This window comes from Hyaena hyaena, unplaced genomic scaffold (genome assembly GCF_003009895.1).
Source record: "Hyaena hyaena isolate Hyena2069 unplaced genomic scaffold, ASM300989v1 scaffold_978, whole genome shotgun sequence".
Classification (NCBI taxonomy): domain Eukaryota; kingdom Metazoa; phylum Chordata; class Mammalia; order Carnivora; family Hyaenidae; genus Hyaena; species Hyaena hyaena.
Genome location: NW_024081612.1, coordinates 432,386 through 452,846, shown reverse-complemented (window position 1 = coordinate 452,846; position 20,461 = coordinate 432,386). Strand labels below are relative to the sequence as shown.

The following is a 20,461-nucleotide window of genomic DNA, read 5'->3' as shown; positions in this document are numbered from 1 at the left end:
AAAATGGTATGTGGAAAATCCTCCAGTATTTGAAAATAAAACCTCATGCTTCTAAATAACCCATGGATCAAGGAAGAAGTCACAAAGGGAATAAAGAAATACTATGCAATAAGTAATAATAAAAACACAGTATAACACAATTTGTGACACACACCTAAAGCAGGGCTCAGAGGTAAACTGATAGTTTTAAGTAAAGAAAACAAGGAAGGTTTTATAATCTATTATCTAAGCCTCTATCTGAAAAAGTTGAAAGAAACTGCTGGTACTCCTGGAACCAGTATTGCACATTGTATGTTATTACCTAACTGTGATTTAAATTAAAAAATAAAAGAAAATTAAGAAAGAAGTTAAAGGTAAATGAAACCCACAATAAGCAGAATAAGACAATAACCCCAATAAAGAAAAAACAAAGAAATAGAAAACTGAAAAAATTAAGACAGTTCTTAGAAATGATCAATAATGGGGCGCCTGGGTGGCTTAGTCGGTTAAACGTCCGACTTTCGCTTGGGTCATGATCTCATGGTTCGTGGGTTCGAGCCCCGCATCGGGCTCTGTGCTGACTGCCAGCTCAGAGCCTGGAGCCTGTTTCAGTCTGTGACTCCCTCTCTCTCTGACCCTCCCCTGCTCACGCTGTCTCTCTNAAAAAAAAAAAAAAAAAAAAGAAATGATCAATAAAACAGATAAACTTCCAGCTAGACTAATAAAGGAAAATGAAAAAAAGAGAGAAAATGCAAATTACCTATATCACGGAAAAAATGACTAGTAGAGATCCTAGAGGCATTAAAAGAATAAATACTTATATTATTTACAAATAAAACTGTATGTCAATAAATTTGACTACTTAAATTACAAAAATGACACAAGGAACAGAATATCTGAGTAGCTCTACATCTAATAAAAATTTTGAAATTATTTTGAAATTAATGCCTTCCAATAAAGATTACTATGGGGCCAGATGGCACTGCTGTTGAACTGTATTAAAACAGTCAAGGAAGAATTAATACTAAATTCCACAAATCAGTTCAAAATATAAAGATGAAGAGAATTTTCCCCCGTTCCTTTTAAAGAGCCAGCACTACCCGGATAACAAAACCAAATAGAGACATTAAAGAAAACTACAAATAACACTCCCAATCTAGCTGTGCCATTAACACACACACACACACACACACACACACACACACACGGCAAATGATTTGAACTGGCACTTCCAAAAGAAGAATGATCAATAAGCTCATAACAAGAGGTTCAACGTTAGTCATCAGGGAAATTACAAACTGAAATCAGTATGAGATACCTCTACATGCCCAGTAAAATGGCTAAAGTTAAATAGACTGGCGATACCAAATGCCACGAAGGACACAGAACAAATCAAACTATCATATACCACTGAGGATGCGAGTGGGGTAAGGTAAAAGTGTGATACAATCACTTTGGAAAATATTAGTTTAGTATGAACTTAACATGAACTCAGCGTACGACTCAGCAAATCTACTTTTTACTATATAACCCAGTATTTATCCCGGAAAAGAGAAAACTTAAGTCCACACAAAGACCTGTAAGTAAGTATTTATAGATTGCACAAATCTGGAAAAGACCCAAGTGTTCATCAACAGGTAAAGGGATACACAAATTTTGGTATTTTCATACAACAGAAATAAAAAGAAACTCAGAGGAAAAAAGTACAAGTTACTGATACATTCATGAACATGGACAAATTTCAAAAATAGAAGCTGAACAAAAGGCGGCAAACATATATACAAAAGAAATACACACTGTGTGGCTTCCGTTTACATAAAATTCTAGAAAAAGCAAAACTTATCTGCAGCTACATAAAACAGGTCAGTAATTGTGAGCGGTGGTGGTGAGAGTGAGGTAGACTACAAAGAAACACGTTGTGACTTGGCAGTGACAGAAATGTTCAGTTACTCAAAACTGCAATTACATTAAAATAAAAAATAAGAGGGTATGCTTATAATCCTGGGGAAGGAGAAAGCTTCTTTAACAAGACATTAAAAAGCAAAAGCTTCGTGAAAGAGAAAATTCTACTTATTCATCAAAATTAAATCTTCCACACCGTAATACTTGAAAGGATTCTAACTGGGAGATATACTGACAGCACACAGAAGAAATTATTAAAAGCAGAATTCAAACAAAACAACAAACACAAAAAGAAATCCTCCTAAAATGTTTTAACTGAAGGACATAAGCCAAAGGGTGGAGAAAACAGGAAAATTCATCACCAAGAACTCACACGGACGACAAATGTGTAGAGATGAAGCTCACGAGCAATCTTGGAAATGGAATACCATCTTGTACTCAAAAGACTGAAGCTTCAAATAACAAATGGTGATGTGCATGTAAGGAATAATAGGGAATACAAGTAGGAGTGCTGACTGGTACAACCGATATGGAGGGAATTTGAGAATAAATATTAAATATACGATCAATAATTCTACTTCTTACTTTTCACCCAAAAGAAACTCCTATGAACAAAAGAAGGCATGAAAAAGATACCCACTAAAGCAGTATTTGCAGAAATGAAAACTTGGCAACAACTTAGGCACCAAAGGAAAATAATTCAACTAAGATACATTCATATATACCATGGATGCAAATAAAAGAAATGAAATACCTCTATATCTAATATATTATCAGTATATAATAAAGATACATAATAACATGGAAAGGTCTCTCAGACCTGTTGCTGATTAAAAATACAGAATAAACCTGTGCAGAAATAAAGTACATGAGAAGTGCTTACATGTAATGATTACATATATATGTATGTAAATACATATGAAAAGACTTGCAAAGGTATGTATGAAAGTAGCTCTGATAAGATGGAGGAGGCAAAATTGGGGAAAGCTATTATTAGGGGTCCTAATCAAACTTCCACAAGGAGAATATATTCTTATATTGTTTGTGTAAATACAAATTAATGTTAAAAAAAAAAGGGTACCTGCTGATTGTAGATGAGTTGGGAACTGCTGTCTGAGGAACCTCTATCCACAGCACATAGCTATGGTTGCTGTGTTCAATGGAAAGGAGTTCCTTAGACAACAGTCTGAGAAGGCTTAAGGCCTGCAGCCTGTTACGGTAGTAACAGTTTGCAACAAACTTTGATGCCTTTTCATTCTCCTCCCAATTGCCTCCAAAGCTTTTTCAAGAACTTCTTAATCCAAGTTGTTCTTGAATCCGTTATCTTGTAATATTTTCTTCACAGCAATGATCACTATCTGAACTTCTGTATTTATTCATTTATTTATTGTCTGTCTCCCACTAGAATGGGAATGGCAAGACAACTTTGAATTCATATGATTTTAGTCAAGCCATTGAGAGTTTTCTAACAGTATCAAAGACACATGTTATTTACTTACCTTAGTTGGAAAAGGAAATTTGGAAGGTTCTGTTTTGCATGGTGTATGAATAGCCGTTAGAGGGGGAGGCCATGAATGCGTCATCTCCTGAAATGTAATTATTACAGTTTGTTTTCAACCAGTTCAAGGATAAAAATTACATACCTAAAAACCAGGTTTGTATTATAAATGCTGGTTTCATGGTAGCTCCTCCAAAAGTATACATATTTAATCAGTAAATATTAATTAAGCACAACTGGGTGCAAGGCACTATGGGGCAGGAAGTAGGAAGATAAATAATATACATTCCCTGGCTTCAAGAAGCTCAGAGTTAGGATGCAAAAACCTGTGAAATGTCACAGAAATCAGCCTGTGATCAAACACAAGGCACACAGTACAATGCTACTGAGGAAGAGCCGGCTGTGAGAGCTGTGGTGGGGGTGTTAATAGGGGGTAATAATAAGAAAAGGAGGTAACACTTACTGTGTGCCTTTAAGGGGCCACCTACTGTGCTGTTTTACCTGTCTATTCCTCATTTAGTACTCACAATGATATTAGGAGGTAGATACCATTACTATCCTGACTCTGTGTAGGATGAAACTGAAGCACAGAAGTGGTCTATTAAAGGTCACACACTTAGTAACTAATGGACACACAGTTGCAACCTAGGAAGACTGGCTGCAGAGCCCATTTACTGATAGAAAGTTTTGGTCAGGTGGAGGAAATCAGAAGAGAGAGATCAAAAGCACATGAGAAGGTGGACCGACAAGCAAGGCCATAAGTATGATTTCATTCAATGCCTTCTGTTTAATCATATGCCAACTACCTTCACATGGAGATGTGGATAAGATCACAATGTATACATTAGAAGAGCAGGGGAAAGAGAGATAATCAGATTTAGAATAAGGAGGGAGTGTTTTATGTCTGACGTTTAGTTCAAAGTAAGCCATCAGGTAGACTAAGAAATACAGTAAGTTAGAGGTGGGACAACTTTTAGGAATTACTCTGTAGCTATACCCACACACTTATGTAAAGATACATGATCAAGGGGCCTCTGCTCAAAAAATTGAAACAATTACATCCAACAGCCCAGAAATAATTACCAGTCATACAATGGAACACCAAGCAGAGAGTAAAATAAGAAATTTTAACTATTAATATGAAATGCTGTCCACAATATACTGTTCAGTAATAAATACAAATCATAGTCTATGTGCTAGTAAATGTTTATGTATGAAAAAAAATCTCTGGCTACCTTTGGGGAACAGAATGACATGAGGAGGAAGGGACATGGTCATGTGATACAATCTATACGACCTGGACCTCATAAAGTAGACCTCATACAGATCACCTGTACTGTAAATGCTCTTTATCTTATTACAATGCTTTATTTTTCAATATTATTTCATGTTCTCAAATAATTTATATAATTATTTCCAATATCCTGCTCTAGAATGTCAGTTCTAAGGGTGCAACACTATCATTATTATCACCGCTGTATCCGAAGGGCTTGATAATGGCCAGTGCTCAATTAGTAAGCCTTGAAATTAATCTTTTTCGTTTTTATAATAAACATATATCATTTTTAGATTAAAATGTCTTTTTCTTTAAGTTCACGATGGAGTTCCTAGAAACAGTATGACTACGAATACCAAGAAAACATGAAGGCAACTGAGACCAGAAGTTCCTTACATGCTGCAGACAGGGAAAGGAAACAGAAACTCACGCACTCTACATTTTCAATGTGCATTTTACACTTCAAATACCAAAGTACTCTCAACAGAAAATCTATGTAACTCCATCATTAAATGTCAGAGCACCTATTAAAACCAAGGCCATGTTGCAAGCCCTATATATATAACATGTAGAATAAACAGTCAGTAACATCAAAGAGATAATTAAATAAAGAAATCTAAGATTTTTCCAGGTATAAAAATGCCATGCATTTTTGAGGATTCAATAGAAAAGACAAATGCTCCATTAGACTTTCTATATACCTGGCAACTGAAAAGTGCATGCTATATGAGATTCAAAGGAAAGAGTTACTATCTTTGTGATCTGACAATCTGACCTAAGGGAAAGAAGGATTTCACTGGGATTCTAAGAAAAAAATAGAATCTGTATATGACTGGAGACAAAGGAGAAATATATTTCACAAAAGTTTACTTTAAAAAGGTAAAAGAGCAAGTAAGTGTATGGCTGAGTGAAACCAATTTGGCAAAAGTGGTGAATCAACAGCGAAAGAGGTTAGAACCTGCCTGTGGAAGGTCTGGAATGTTAAAGTTGGACACTATTCTTTCTTTGGGGCTTGGAGACTCACTGAAAACTTCTAAAAAGGAAATTAACTTTTAAAGACAATGGATTAAAGAGAGAATCTGGTAGCAATACAGAAGACAGAGCAGCAGGGAGACTCAAGGCAGAAAGGCAAATCAAGGACCGTATATTGCAATTTTTGAAGCTCAAGATGGCAGAAATGGAAATAAAGGAATGGTATTTTCAAGGAATATTCAAAGCATACATGCAGTTTTGTGATTAAATAGAACATGAGAGAAAATTAAGACTTTACACCTATAAGCCCATGAGAATGGTGGTGCCACTAACAGAAGGACGTATGATAAATCTGCCTTTAGACATGGTGAATCTAAAAAAAAAGCAAGGAGAAATGCAAATGAACACATAGCTCCAAAGTAAGTGAGAGACATAAACCACAACCAAGAGGAGGCTAAGCAGGAGAGAAAGACTGAACTGCTAATAGTTGAAGCCATAATAATAAAGGAAAATCAAGACAGAGCAAAAAGAAAAGAAGAATCTAGAAAAAAGATCCATATTTAATCAGCTTAACAATAAGCCACAATCCTCGGACTAACTAAAAGACCCATATTTAAAAGATAAAAGGAGTGCCTGGGTGGTTCAGTCAGTTGAGCATCCAACTCTTGATTCTGGCTCAGGTCATGATCCCAGGGTGGTAAAATCGAGCTCCAGGTCAGGCTCCATGTTCAGCATGGAGCCTACTAAGGATTCATTCTCTCTCTCTCGCCCCCTCTCTCCCTTTGTCCCCTTCCCCTTTCTAAAATTAAAATTAAAAAAAAATTTTTTTTTATTTTAAAAATAAATACATAAAGAGAAAACACAAAGATTCCCAAAAGGCAGAGAATCAGACAAGAAAGGTGGAAGGAAATAAAAACAGTGAAGCATAATAGCAGTCAAAGAAGGAAGAATGAGGTTTCCGGAGGGGGAAAAAAAACCCAACTCTTTTTGTTAACCTTTTATCTTTTTTTTTTCTTTTATAGTTTATTGTCAAGTTGGTTTCCATAAAAAACAAAACAATTCTTTAAAACAGCAGAAAGCAGAGAACTCAATCGAAGACCCCAATGAAGAGGAAGATAATGACCTTAGACAAACAGGTTCAGCAGGATGACAGAGGTATATGAAAGACTGCAGTGGGCTGAAGCAAGGAAGGAGAGTATAAAGTGGAAGCAGCAACGCAAGTCAGCTTTCAGAAGTATCCACAATGAAATGCACATATAGGCACAGTAACTCAGAAGCTTATGCAAAAAGTACAAGTAATCTGTAACTTGACAGGTTTTTTCTACTGAGCCAAAAGCAGTCACTATCACTCTTTAATTCCCTGGACTTTCTCTTTTTCCAACAGACAACTTTTTCTCTTCCCAAAAGAGGAATACACATTTTGGCCATGTGTCAATTTTAAACATACTGCACTCAACACTCAAAATAAGCAATATTCAGAGGTCTTTCAGTGCAGGATTTAACTTAGAAAGTGCAACTATATATGCTTTTTGTCCTCTTTTCAAGGCAAACTATTAAACTTGGAATTTACTTAAAAGTGAAAAACAAACAAAACTAGTTGAGGGCAGACAGTAAAAAAACCAAATGATTCAGAAACTATGAAAATAAACAAAATAGAGTCAATTAATTTTTATGGACATAATGAGGTTACACATGTAAGCAATTTCCTGTTTCAGATCCTTTGTGAAATATTGGGGAGAAGAAAGAAAAAGATAACAGAGCATCATAAATAAAAAAGACTGAAACTATTTAAAAAAAAAAAAAAAGAGCCAACAACTTACTTTAAGAATTTCATCCACACAGCTCACATCACCAGAAGCAGATGCCTTAAAAGGAAAAGAAGCATCCATTAGATTTGGAGTCATTTATTATTAGATTTTTAGCATTTGTTGCACAGATTAACAATATTATTAGAAAATAAATTAAATTTAAAGATGTATTTATGATCCCACTGCTCTAAATCATAACACTAATCAGAACCTTTGGACAAAGTTCCTTTCATGTACATTTTTCAAGCTCTAAAAAATCTTAATCACCAACTGTATGGGATTTGAAGAACTTTGTATTTTTCAGAAGTTTTAAAAACTCCTATCATGGGGCAACTGAGTGGCTCAGTCGGTTAAGCATCTGACTTCAGCTCAGGTCATGATCTACCAGTTTGTTGGGTTCAAGCCCCGTGTCGGGTGCTGTGCTGACAGCTCAGAGCCTGGAGCCTGCTTCAGATTCTGTCTTCCCTTCTCTTTGCCCCTCCCCTCTTCATGCTCAGTCTCTCTGTTTCTCGATAATAAATATTTTTTTTTAAATCCTATCTTTCTTATACTTAGATTAGAAATAAATTTTTAAATGTTATTTTTCAGGTGAGAAACTTGTCAAAAATTTTAAAGTTTATTTATATACAAAATATACCATGATACTGAAATACATCATTTCATTTCATATAAACTAACAAACAGAATAAAAGCAGTATTATTGAAAGAATTCTTGTCTGGAAGAGAATGGACATTTTATATAGCTTTTCATTAATCATGGAAAAATTGTTGATTCTAAAGCATAATCAGGAATCTGAGAGCTGGAGTGTGAACTCAATCTACCACCAATGATCATGTTGTCTGAAGAAAGAACAAATGACCAACCACTTCAATGCTCTCTTGCAAAGGAGTCATTAGATGACAAATGCCATGAACAAGTTTCCCAAGGCTATAAGAAAAGTGTTTAAATGTCCTTGAAATAGCATCTTACCTATCCTTGATTCCTTCCACTACGTTTTAAGCTATAAACTATGACTTCAGTTACTGACACTACTTTTCAAATTTTTTATTTTAAAATTTACATTAAAAGATAAAACTTCTACTTCACAATGAATGCTCTATTTCTTTGGTTATTCTGATACTTTGGTAGGTAGTTATAATGCTGTAAATTTCAAACCACCACTATGAATCTAGAGCAGCTGCCTCAAACCTTTAAGTGTAACCAGAGAAAAAGATCATGGCAACCAAACCATAAAACATTACCAACTCGATGGAGCCCCAAAATCCCAATACTCCCTACAGTGAACCACTGCCCACATCTCATTCATTAGTATCACCGTAAGAATACAAGTTAATTTTTTTAAACACAATATGTATTATTTCATAAAATCAAAAGGAGGAAATCTAAGATAGTGATCTCATAGATCATGCTTTTATTCTATAACTGTTATGTGAATATTTCAAAACAGTGAATGACATTTTCTCTACTGTCCAAGAGGGGAAGCTAACAGGTCTGTGGATCCACTGGGGAGTCAATGACAAGTCTTTTTTTAAACTTACATACACCTTATTATTAAAACAGAAATTAGTTCAGTCAGTTAAGTTCTGATTCTTGATTTCAGCTTAGGTCACGATCTCATGGTTCCTGAGATTGAGCCCCACAATGGGCTCTGTGCTAACAGCGCAGAGTCTGCTTGGGATTCTCTCTCTCTCTCTCCGCTCCTCCCTGGCTCATTCTCTTTCTCTCTAAATAAATAAATAAACATTAAAAAAAAGAGAGAGAGAGAAACAAACTGCTTCACAGAGTCATAACAGTAAAAGCTCTAGGGGCACCTGGGTGATTCAGTCAGTTAAGTATCCAATTCTTGATTTCAGTTCAGGCCATGATCTCATGGTTTGTGGGATCAAGCCCCACATCAGGCTCTGTGCTGACAGCACAGACCCTGCTTGGGATTCACTCTCCCTCACTCACTCTCTCTCTCTCAAATAAATAAACATTTAAAAAACAAATAAAAGTTCTCAATGTGTGACTTACATCCAATGGTTGGGAAGGTATTTTCAGCTTGGTAAGATGTGCTTTGCTACTTGGCTTCAGTTCAGTCATGCTGTTGCCATGGGATTGGCTACTGTAGTGCTCAGAGGACAGCTTTGGTTCCATGGACTCCTGTCCATCCATGGGCCGCACATAGGCAGTGGGTTTCTGTAACATTGAACTGGACTTTGACATCAATGAAGGTGGGAAAGACTGATTCGAATGTTGCCCACTTGAAAAAGGTATGCGGGAAGGAGAATCCCAGTTTGCATCAGGGTCCCGAGGTGATTTGGAACGCTGATGTTCCTTGCTATGGTGATCATTCCCATGAGATCTGGAATGACTGGAGCTTAATGAAGAAACAGCCTGGGGTTTTCCAGGGCTGGAAGAGCGTGATTTGGAGTGTTCCGATCCATGCTGGCTTTTTTTCCGACTGCTGCTCCCACTATTGCTGTATGAGTCACGGTCGTGCCTCTGGCTACTACTATTAGTGCTGCCACTGCCACCTGCACTGGTCCGCTGGCTACTGTGTCCACTCTGCAAGCCGGAGGACCGTTTCTGAGACTGAGAAGTACTGGGGGCAGGTCCTACTGGAGTCCATTTGTTACTCTGATGAGAGGTCCCATGTCTCTGTTCAAAGAAATTTGGATTAGATTTTTCATCTGCTGTTGGTGGTACGGTAGGCTTGGGAATTGCAACAAGCTTTGGTATAGATCTGTCTCCTATGAAATCCTTCATTTCATCGTAGTTTCCAAGCATACTCTGAATACGACTTGATAGCTTATCTTCTTTGCTAGTCTACAAAAAATTGTAAAATAAAATTATATAATTAGCAAAAGCAGAAATAAAAGATGCTTCTAAACTGACTTTCCATACTTTGAACACAAAGGAATTTTTTCAAAGAGAAGCCTCAGCTCATATCTTAAGGTTACCATCTCAAAAGCAAACTCCAAATATATAATTTTTATAGTGGAAAAAACAATGACAGTGAGAAACATTTATGCTAAAACACAAATATTCTAAAGGACATTGAGAAATATGTACAAAAGATTCCAGAAGGGAAAAAAATCCAAATTTCACCAATAAATGTATTGTAACAGTAGTAAAAATCTTTTGAAAAGCAGGACAAGTAATGTGCCTTTATGTCATTCAGCTCTAGGTCAGCAGCTGAATCAACACTCATTATTTTGGCAAGCTAGGAAAACATTATATTACTTAAGAGTTCAACAGAGCTCAATGCTAACGTGAGAAAGAGATACAAAAATTTAATGAAACAAGTTATACCCAACTGATATTTTTAAAACTTTTAATACCTTCTGTTACTGTGACTAATTAACAAAAGTCAACAACAAATTAAGAATGAAAAATCCATTGATAAAGTTTCAGATAACAATTCTATTAATTCTGACCAACAAACACTCCAAGTTTTGAAGTCAATGGTACACACTTTAAGTTTTAAAAATCATTCTTGGGGGCGCCTGGATGGCTAAGTTGGTTAAGTGTCTTGACTTCGGCTCAGGTCATGATCTCGTGATTCATGGGTTGGAGCCCAGCATCAGGTTCTGTGCTGACAGCTCAGAGCCTGAAGCCTGTTTCAGATTTCTTGTCTCCCTCTCTCTGCCTCTGCCCCACTCATGCTCTATCTCCCTCTGTCTCAAAAATAAATAAACTATTAAAAAAAATTTTTTTTTAAATCATTCTTGGAGGGGCCCCTGGGTGGCTTAGTCAGTTGACTGTCCAACTCTTGACTTCAGCTCAGGTCATGATCTCACAGTTCATGAGATTGAGTCCTACATCAGGCTCTGTGATAACTGTGGAGCCTGCTTGAGATGCTCTCTCCCCCTCTCTGCCCCTACTCTGCTACAGACTCTCTCTCTCAAAATAAATACAGAAACCCTTAAAAATAAATACTAAAAATCATTCTTAAATAATAAAATACAATAATAATAAATACAAGCTTTAGGACTAATTCACATTCATTTACAAGAATAAGAGTAAGCTTCCTGTTACATTAAAGAGGAAATCAACCACTACTATTTGAGATTGGCATGAATTGAATTTGAGATTCTAGATTATTTGAAAATTAAGTCTGACCCCTATGAAACAAGAGAGGTAAATATATAGACAGCACCAAGGTCAAGAATCAAATACAATTCATTACACTGCAAGTACAAAATAAATGGCAGTATGATTTGAAGATACTGGACCAAACCCCTATTTTTTTCAAAACGTCTTTAAACCCTAATTCCAAACCCCAGGTTTCGTGTCACACTCATATAAATGATGTCAGTATACTCTTTAATTGAAAATCCTTAAAAACTAAAAAAATGGCTTTTACAAATCTCATAAAGGGCCTCTACAAACACCAAATGTTTTAAGGGTAATCTCAAAATATGTGTTATTTCATCAGAAAAAAAAGTTTAATACACTCTCAATCTCATACTGCAAACCCACAATGGTCACTACTGCTACAATATACACTATTATAGCCACTATACACAGCGTAAGCCTTTAAAATGTAAGGCTAGATAAAATGAAAGCCAAGGCCAAATCAAATAGTAGAGACATTTATGGCCACTACAACTACATTAGAGTCATGAGAAGTGATGCGTAGTATTTTATGTAATCCCAAATCAAATACGATAACTATAAAAATAGCAATTGGTTCAATTTATTGAACGTCTCTGACAACACGCTTTTAACCTAAACTGGAATCTATTAATTAAGCACATAAAAAAAAAAAAAAAGATAACTTAGTATACAGTAACAGAAAAAGGAACTAGGCTGATAGTGCAGACACATTTATTCGAACATACTAATAGTAACTGATATTTAGTTAACTAAGTAAGCAAATGGCAAGAAACACGGGAGAAACAAATCTCTGAAATATTTGTCTCTGACTGATGTTATACCCAAAGAACCTAGGAAACAGTAGATGCTGCGTACCCATTTACAAAATTTCAATTTAATTCAGAACGATGAAATGCCTGCCTAGGGGTAGTTGTAGAGCCAGGAACATAGAGGTGAATGCTTGAGTTAATCCAGATCACATTTTTAAAACTCCGAGATAGCAAAGGGGAAATGGGAAAAGCTATGGTTTGAGGATGACTTTAGGATGCTAACAATATTGTTTCTTGATCTAGGTACTGATTATATAAGATTGTTCATGTTGTGAAAATTCTTTCAGCTAAAACACTTGTTTTGTGTACCTTCCTGTATGTTATACTCCAATGACAAGTTTACCCCCAAAAAGGACATTCTGATATAGAGGAAAGGAAAAAAAGTTAAATGGTACACATAACAATAACTCTTTCCTGCTATAAAAATTCAATTTTAAACACTTTCTTAAAAGCAAAACTGTCACACTACTAGGGGGAAAAACATTCAAAGGACAACTTACAACTTTGTATGGCTCGGCAAAGAGAGGAGAGCTAGGTGGGAAGGCGTCTTCGCCTTGCTGAATTTCCTGATTCCGCCTTTCCCGTTCTTTCATACGCAGCACATTTCGGTCTTCACGGTTCATGTTGCTAGGAAGAGAAAACACAGTCTTTGTATTACAAAAAGGAAAGGAAAAATTAAATGTTCTGTGCTCATTTGGGGAGTTTAAGGCTTCAACTGGAGATTCCCTTTCGAGTTCCAGGCAGTAACAGGCATTAGTGCTGAAGCTGGGTACTGGGAATGGTTTTACCAACTGCTATCAACAATGTCTTTCACAGCTATCGAGACAGAAAACACTAGCCCAGAGTATTGGGATCTACCCCACTGAAACACTTAACCTCATCAATTTTTAAAGTATTCAGCTAGCTAAGTCAGCTAAAACATACACAGTCAGATAGAAGGGAGTACTTAAACCCAAATCCTTAGCTTTTCCTATAAACTTTTCGTGGCTTTCTCTTCAGAAATCTAACTATTCTTTGCCATTAGGGGCACACAATCCACTCCTTCCCCCCGGGGATCCAGTGCTTTTCTCTACTTTGCATCTACCTTATCTTGATTTCTTTTTGTCCCAAATACAGCTTCCTTGGTGTCCATCTTTATGGCAGTTTGACCTCAGCTTTGCTCTTGCTCTCAATTCCCTAAAAAATGACATTTCTGCTCTAAATACATTAAGATTTCAATTAATACCTCAATAAATGGCAAAACTGAGGCTTTCAGCAATAGAGTCTAAAATTAACTTTGGTTAGTAACAGTCGAAATTGTACTGAAAAAGTCTTTTGGTGTGGAGGGGAAAATGATGGGGTCATTTCTATAAGCATTACAGCATGCTGTATTTTCACGAAGAACAGACCAAAGAAGATGAATTAAATTAAAATTTTGTAAATGGGTATGCATCATCTCCTGTTTCCTAGGTTCCTTGGGCATAACATCAATCAAAGAAAAGTATTTCAGAGATTCTTTGTTTCTCCCTTTTTTCTTGCCATTTGCTTACTTAGTTCACTAAACCATTATTTATAGCAGCAGGGACTTTCGGTTAACAATGTAAAGGATGTGAACCCTGGGACAAGGGATTACCAGGGACTCAGCAACATTCTTCCCTAGGGATAGAGTCAATCACCTATCCTGGTTTTATTTAAAGGGAGTGGGGAATCTGGCTGGAGACCAAAGGGAAAAACCAGGTTATACGTGTAGAGCATTTCTAGCCTTATGATTTATAAATCAAATCTAATCAGAAAATTAAAGTAAATCAAGATTGGAAAGAAATTATAATTGTAAAATTAGAAAGGACAGCAAAACCAATATACTTTTGAAGGTTTTTATAAGTGGTCAGAGCAGTGCAAGTAAATATTCACAAATGAAATTTTTTGATTTGCACAATTTAGTACCAAAGCAAATTAGTGTTCAAAAAAATATTCTAAGTGCTCTAAATGTGTATTCAGGTGTTTCTATGTGTACAATATTCTAATAAACTTAGACAAGAATATAAGCTCTTTTGAGGTACTGAAATAATATGTGCTTTCTTTGGTTTCCCTGGTACTTAGTACCATACAGAACCACAAAAAGTACTTGATTCTTTCTTTAATAAATACCAGAAAACATCTATACTTCAGTATTCAGAGAGTGAAACCAAAGAACTTATATTATCCTCCAGAACACTCGAGCCAATTAATAAGTGTATATCACTAACAATCAGGTTTCAGAAACAATGCTACAACCCTTACACCTCTTCATGTGGTGCTGCAGCACAGGAAGGTATCTGTATCCCAAGAGTCTAGGGAATGTGTTCAATACTAACTTCCTTACACTTCCTAACTTCAATTCCTGAACGATTTTTTTAAAAAAAAGAACTGCCTTCCTTAAACCATGATTTAATTAAAGTGCTAAAATAATCATGCAAGAAACACCTGTACATTTATTGTACAAAGAGAGATGGTTCCCACAGTAGAAGTCCTCCAATAATCCACTAAAAAAGTGTTTCCTTAAACAATGAAAGTCATCCAACTGAATATTTCCTTTTAATGAGACTGCCAAAAAGCATACCAAGATTAAATGATTGCTTATAAGAAGTAATATCCAAGTTACTGCTCTTATTCTCTAACTTTTTAAACTTTTTTTAAAAGTTACTTTGATTGAGAGAGACAGAGAGAGCAAGCAGGAATGGTGTAGAAAGAGGGGGGGAGAGAAAGGGGGGGGAAAGAGAGAGAGACAAAGAGAGACAGAGACAGAGACAGAGACAGAGAGAGAGAGAGAGAGGGAAGCAACCAGGCTCCATGCTGTCACCACAGAGAGAGCCCCAACTGTGGCTCAAACCCACAAACCATAAGATCATGACCTGAGCCAAAACCAAAAGTCGGGCACTTAACTGACTGAGCCACCCAGATGCCCCTCGAATTTTTTTCCTATTGGCCTTATTTTCACATCTAATTTATCGGATCCATATGTGTTCCTGTGTTTTTGAATATCAATCTCTGCCTAAGATAAAGTTTCCCACAAAGCAATCATTCCAGTAATCTCAGCTCCCTTAAAATTAACATGAAATTTAAATGAGTCAATGTGAAGTATATCTCTGCTGTATAGGCAAACTATTTTATAGCATATCCCCCAGGAGATTTGCAACCACCATAATGAAAAAGGATTCAGTTAAAATTAGCAAATTGTTACATCAAAACCAAATCTGTGGGACTACCAGATAAAACAATTTTTTAAAGCATAATAGCAGGTAGAAAGGAGAGTTCGCTATCTAAATTTTTTAATTGTTTAAGGTAAACTGTTTTAAGTACCCATCAAGTATTTAAGTTGATACATTTATTTCAAACAGCATTCTATGGTATAGCATAATGGTATAGCAATTTCATTGCTACAAGATTGGGCAAATGAGTAAATACACTCAGACTTCTGGGGATCCAGGCATGTTCCTATGAGAGAAGAGAGACATAAATACAGAAAGGAATAAAAAGGAAAAAAACCTTTGGGGATTAGTAGTAGTACAATGGACACAGGCTTATATTTTAAAAATCTCTATCTCTATCTATCTGCCTGCCTGCCTGACTATTGAGTGTCTTCAGGTCTGTTCATTGAAAGAGTCTATGAGCACCAAAATCCCAGAAGAAAGAAGCACACTCAGCACCCAAATTCTGATTTCTAGTATCATTTTCTATGAAAATGGAACAAGAGTTCTTGAAGAAATAGCTCATTCCAAGACTACAGCAGATAAAGTACAGAGAGACCTTAAAATATCTTGTTTTAACAGCCAGAAAATGCACAAAAACACATGGAGACATATGAAAAGGGCATGAGAACCAGCCAGAAGGTGCTCCCATCAGTCAGATTTAGAAACCTGAGCATCAAAGGTGCCTGGGTGGCTCAGTTGGTTAAGCGTCTGACTTCGGCTCAGGTCATGATCTCACAGTTCATGGGTTCAAGCCCGGCTTTGGGCTCTGTGCTGACAGGTCAGAGCCTGGAACCTGTTTCGGATTCTGTGTCTCCCTCTCTCTGCCCCTCCCCTGCTCATGCTGTCTCTTTCTCTCAGAAAAAAAAAAAAAAAAAAGAAAGAAAAAAACACTAAAAAATATTTAGTAACATGAGCATCAAAATAAACAAAGACAAAAAGGGAATATAAACAAATGAACAAAAAAAGAACCCCTATGTCCACAGTGGTAACAGCAAAAAATAAAACGACGAGAAATAAAGCAGGGAGTAAGCACCCTTCTATATAGAAGAATGTCAACTAATACCTGTAGAAGAAATAAAAGAATTAGAAAATGAGTTTTTTTGTGACCACTACAGTAATAATTGAGACCCAAATCATCAATCAGCGCGTGCCTGGATGGCTCAGGAGGTTGTGCATCTGACTCTTGATTTTGGCTCAGGTCATGATCTCACGGTTGTGGGATGGAGCCTTGCTTAATATTCTCTCTCTCCCTCTCCTTCTGCTCCTCCCCTACTTACACACAGATGTGGGTTCTCTTAAAAAAAAAAACTGATGCTAAAACAACTGGGCAAAAAACTGGGGGGAAAGGGAATATTCAGTATCACCCCAAAGACCATTAATTAGAAAAAAAAAATCTTTAATATAGAGAAGTAAATAATACCCTTAATCAAGTAATCAGAGTTAACATTATCGATAATGGGATAAAATGACATCATGTGCCATTTGGTGTGAGGCTAAAGACATATCTAGGTAGTCTTTCTGCTAAAAATTTAACCTGAGTCTAATCAAGAATAAGCAGACAAAACTTAAGTTGAGGACAATTCTGCAAAATTGGTCTGAACTCTTCAAAAATGTCAGTATTATGAAAAGAAACACAAAAAGAGGCTGGGATTACTTTCATATTCTTCTACATTCAAGGAGACATAACAACTAAAGGCTATACGTGATCCTTCATTTCCCAGATGCTAGACCTGGGGAGACAAAAATGGCTGTAAAGGACATTATTGGGAAAGTGGGAAATTTGAGTACGAAGAGTATTTCGGATAACCCTGTCAATGTTCAGCTTCTGAACTATGATAACTGTATCTGGTAATGTAGGAGAATGTCCTTGGTCCTTAGGACATACACAGCTTATGTGGGTATTTCGAATGTCATCATCCTGTCTACAACTCTCAAATGGTTTAGCACCCATCTAAAGATAGATCTAGTAAGTGTAGAGAGTGAGTGAGAGAGCGGGGAAAAAAAAAGTTTGTGCTGCGCATGCGTGCATATACACAGGGAGGGTGGGTGAAGGAGGGAGGGAGAGCAGGAGGGAAAGACAAGAACAGACCAGTAGAGGGGGTCCTGGGTGGCTCAGTTGGTTGAGCGTCCGACTTCAGCTCAGGTCATGGTCTCATGGTTTATGAGTTCGAGCCCCAGTTCTTGCTCTGTGCTATCAAACAGTCTCTTCTCTAAGGCTTAAAGTATTTCTCTCACGTCTAACATGTGTCCCTTCATATTTCCAAGTTCAAATTTATCATCCAATTCTCCTCAACTCTTCCTGTATGTCCCTGTTTATTACACTTGAGAAAGTGTAATACCATTCTGGGCTAGCAGGGGACACCATGAACATGCCAAGTTTCAGTTTCCCTAAAGTAACAGGCATGCCAAATTTATCTAAAGCAAGACTTAATGTTTATTATTCATTATATCTACTTATTAACTTAATAAATATGCAAGAAGCATCTATTATATACTTAGTTCTGGATAGAGAACAAGAAGACTTTGTCACAGTATACAGTAAACTTACTAAAAAGCAGTCATCATCAAAATAGCCTTGCAGTGCACAGAAATGAACTAAATGATCTCCAAAGCAGAAGCCAGAAATAAACTCAAAGATACCTGGGATGGCAATAGTTAAAAAATTCAATCCAATGAGAAAAGAAATCTTTTATCTAAAATGTTCTATTTAATAACAATGGCCAAGTATTTTTCTAAAATGACATAGTCATTAAAATGGTAAAGTGATTTTTCAAACTCTGAAAAAATACATCCTTCAGTCGAGCAGCCTCACTTGTGGAGCTATAACCCACAGAATTAACAGTACTTCCAGAAGCTACAAAAACATTTACTGAAGCCCTGCTGTTAATGGTAAAACAACTGAAAATAACGAAATGACCAAGAAGAGAAAAAATGGTAAATAATTAAACCTTAGGGTTTTTTTTTTTAATGTTTTATTTATTTCTGAGAGAGAGATACAGCGTGAGCAGGGGAGGGTCAGAGAGAGAGGGAGACACAGAATCTGAAACAAGCTCCAGGCTCTGAGCTGGCAGTCAGCACAGAGCCCGACGCGGGGCTCGAACCCAAGAACCATGAGATCATGACCTGAGCCAAAGTCAGACGCTTAACCGACTGAGCCACCCAGGCGCACCTAATAATAAACAAATGAGGTAAATCTTTGCCAATGAACTTGGAGGACTTTCCATAATTGCTGTTATGTGAGAATAAGTAGATGCAACACAACATATATGGTATGACTGACGACTTCATTCTTTATTTAGGGTAAACTCAAAAACAGATTTGTTAGGTGCTGAATATATCTGTAAGAATTAGAGTCAACTAACTGTACTAACATCAGAATGTGACAACTAATATTCTCACAAGCTAAACACCAGAACATTGAAATGTGAATATACAGTTTTCATATAGAAGATATAGGATATCTCCCTATTTAGCTATCTCTTCTTTTTTTTTTTTTTTTTAATGTTTTATTTATTTCTAGGAGAGAGAGAGACAGTGTGAGCAGGGGAGGGTCAGAGAGAGAGGGAGTCACAGACCGAAACAGGCTCCGGGCTCTGAGCCGGCAGCCAGCCCAGAGCCCGACGCGGGGCTCGAACCCACGAACCGCGAGATCATGACCCAAGCGAAAGTCGGACGCCTAACCGACTAAGCCACCCAGGCGCCCCTTTAGCTATCTCTTCTTTCCTAGCTCTCAGCAAATGTTTTGGCTGTTCATATAAACATGAATAAGGAGTATTCTTCCACTTACACATTTTTCAAAAGAGATAAACCTTAATGGTTTCGTTTTTCCAATTACAAAAGTAAAACTCTTTAAATACTCTTTGCTCAAAACTTAATAAAAATTAGAAATTAAAAGTCACCAACGATTTCATTCCCTTGAAATAATAATGTGAGGAGTCACATATAGTCATACGTGAAGAAATTATTACACATCCAATTCTTATTTCATTTAGTAAACAATGAACATAGTTTCACATCAGTACATACGAATTTTCATTCTTTTATTGACTGTACAGTATTCATTTAAGCAGAAAGCCCCTGACAGATCACTGGGTTATATCCAGAATTTAGTATTTCAAACATTACAGTGAATATGTGTATATATAAAACTACTGTATGTGTAAGTCAGAGGGTACATGCTGTATCACTTTTAATTTGTATCACCAAACTGCTTTCCAAAATGACTCAATCAGGGACACCTGGATGTCTCAGAAAATTGAGCATCCGACTTCACCTCAGGTCATGATCTTGTGGTCCATGAGTTTGAGCCCCACATCAGGCTTGCTGCTGTCAGCAGACCCCACTTCAGATCCTCTGTCCCCCTCTCTCTACACCTCAACTCATTCTCTCTCTCTTCCTCTCTCTCTCAAAAATAAATAAAACATTAAAAAAACAAAAAACAAAAAACAGGGGCTCCTGGGTGGCTCAGTTGGTTAAGCGTCCAACTTTGCCTCAGGTCATGATCTCAAGGTTTGTGGGTTCGAGCCCTGCATGGGGTTCTATACTGACAGCTCAGAGCCTACTTCAGATTCTGTGTCTCCCTCTCTCTCTGACCCTCCCCTTCTCATGCTGTCTGTCTGTCTCTGTCTCTGTCTCTTTCTCTCAGAGATAAATTAAAACATTAAAAAATGAAATAAAATAAAATAAAATAAAATATAAAATAAAATAAAAATAAAATAAGATTCTGAGGATCTCTTGGGGAAAAAAGAAGGGCAATGACAGAGGGATTAAGAATAGCAATCTTGGGCGCATGGGTGGCTCAGTCCATTACATGTCTGACTCCTGATTTCAATTCAGGTCATGTTCTCAGTTTGTGAGATCGAGCCCTGCGCTGGGGCTGTGTGCTGACAGTGTGAAGCCTGCTTGG

General features: G+C 36.8%; 1 protein-coding gene across 2 annotated transcripts in view; it reads right to left on the bottom strand.

Moving 5' to 3' along the window:
- AFF4 (AF4/FMR2 family member 4) overlaps positions 1-20,461 on the bottom strand; it is a 96,420-nt gene that overhangs the window by 51,802 nt on the left and 24,157 nt on the right. For both annotated transcript variants that reach the window (XR_005526264.1, XM_039221380.1), the window contains exons 2-5: positions 12,847-12,973; positions 9,450-10,244; positions 7,448-7,492; positions 3,381-3,467 (exon numbers count right to left, since the gene is read on the bottom strand). Coding sequence is in view for 1 of the 2 variants with exons in the window: in XM_039221380.1 (XP_039077311.1) it covers positions 3,381-3,467; positions 7,448-7,492; positions 9,450-10,244; positions 12,847-12,969 (1,050 nt within the window). In the remaining variant the exon portion in view is untranslated. The remainder of the gene's footprint in view (positions 1-3,380; positions 3,468-7,447; positions 7,493-9,449; positions 10,245-12,846; positions 12,974-20,461) is intronic.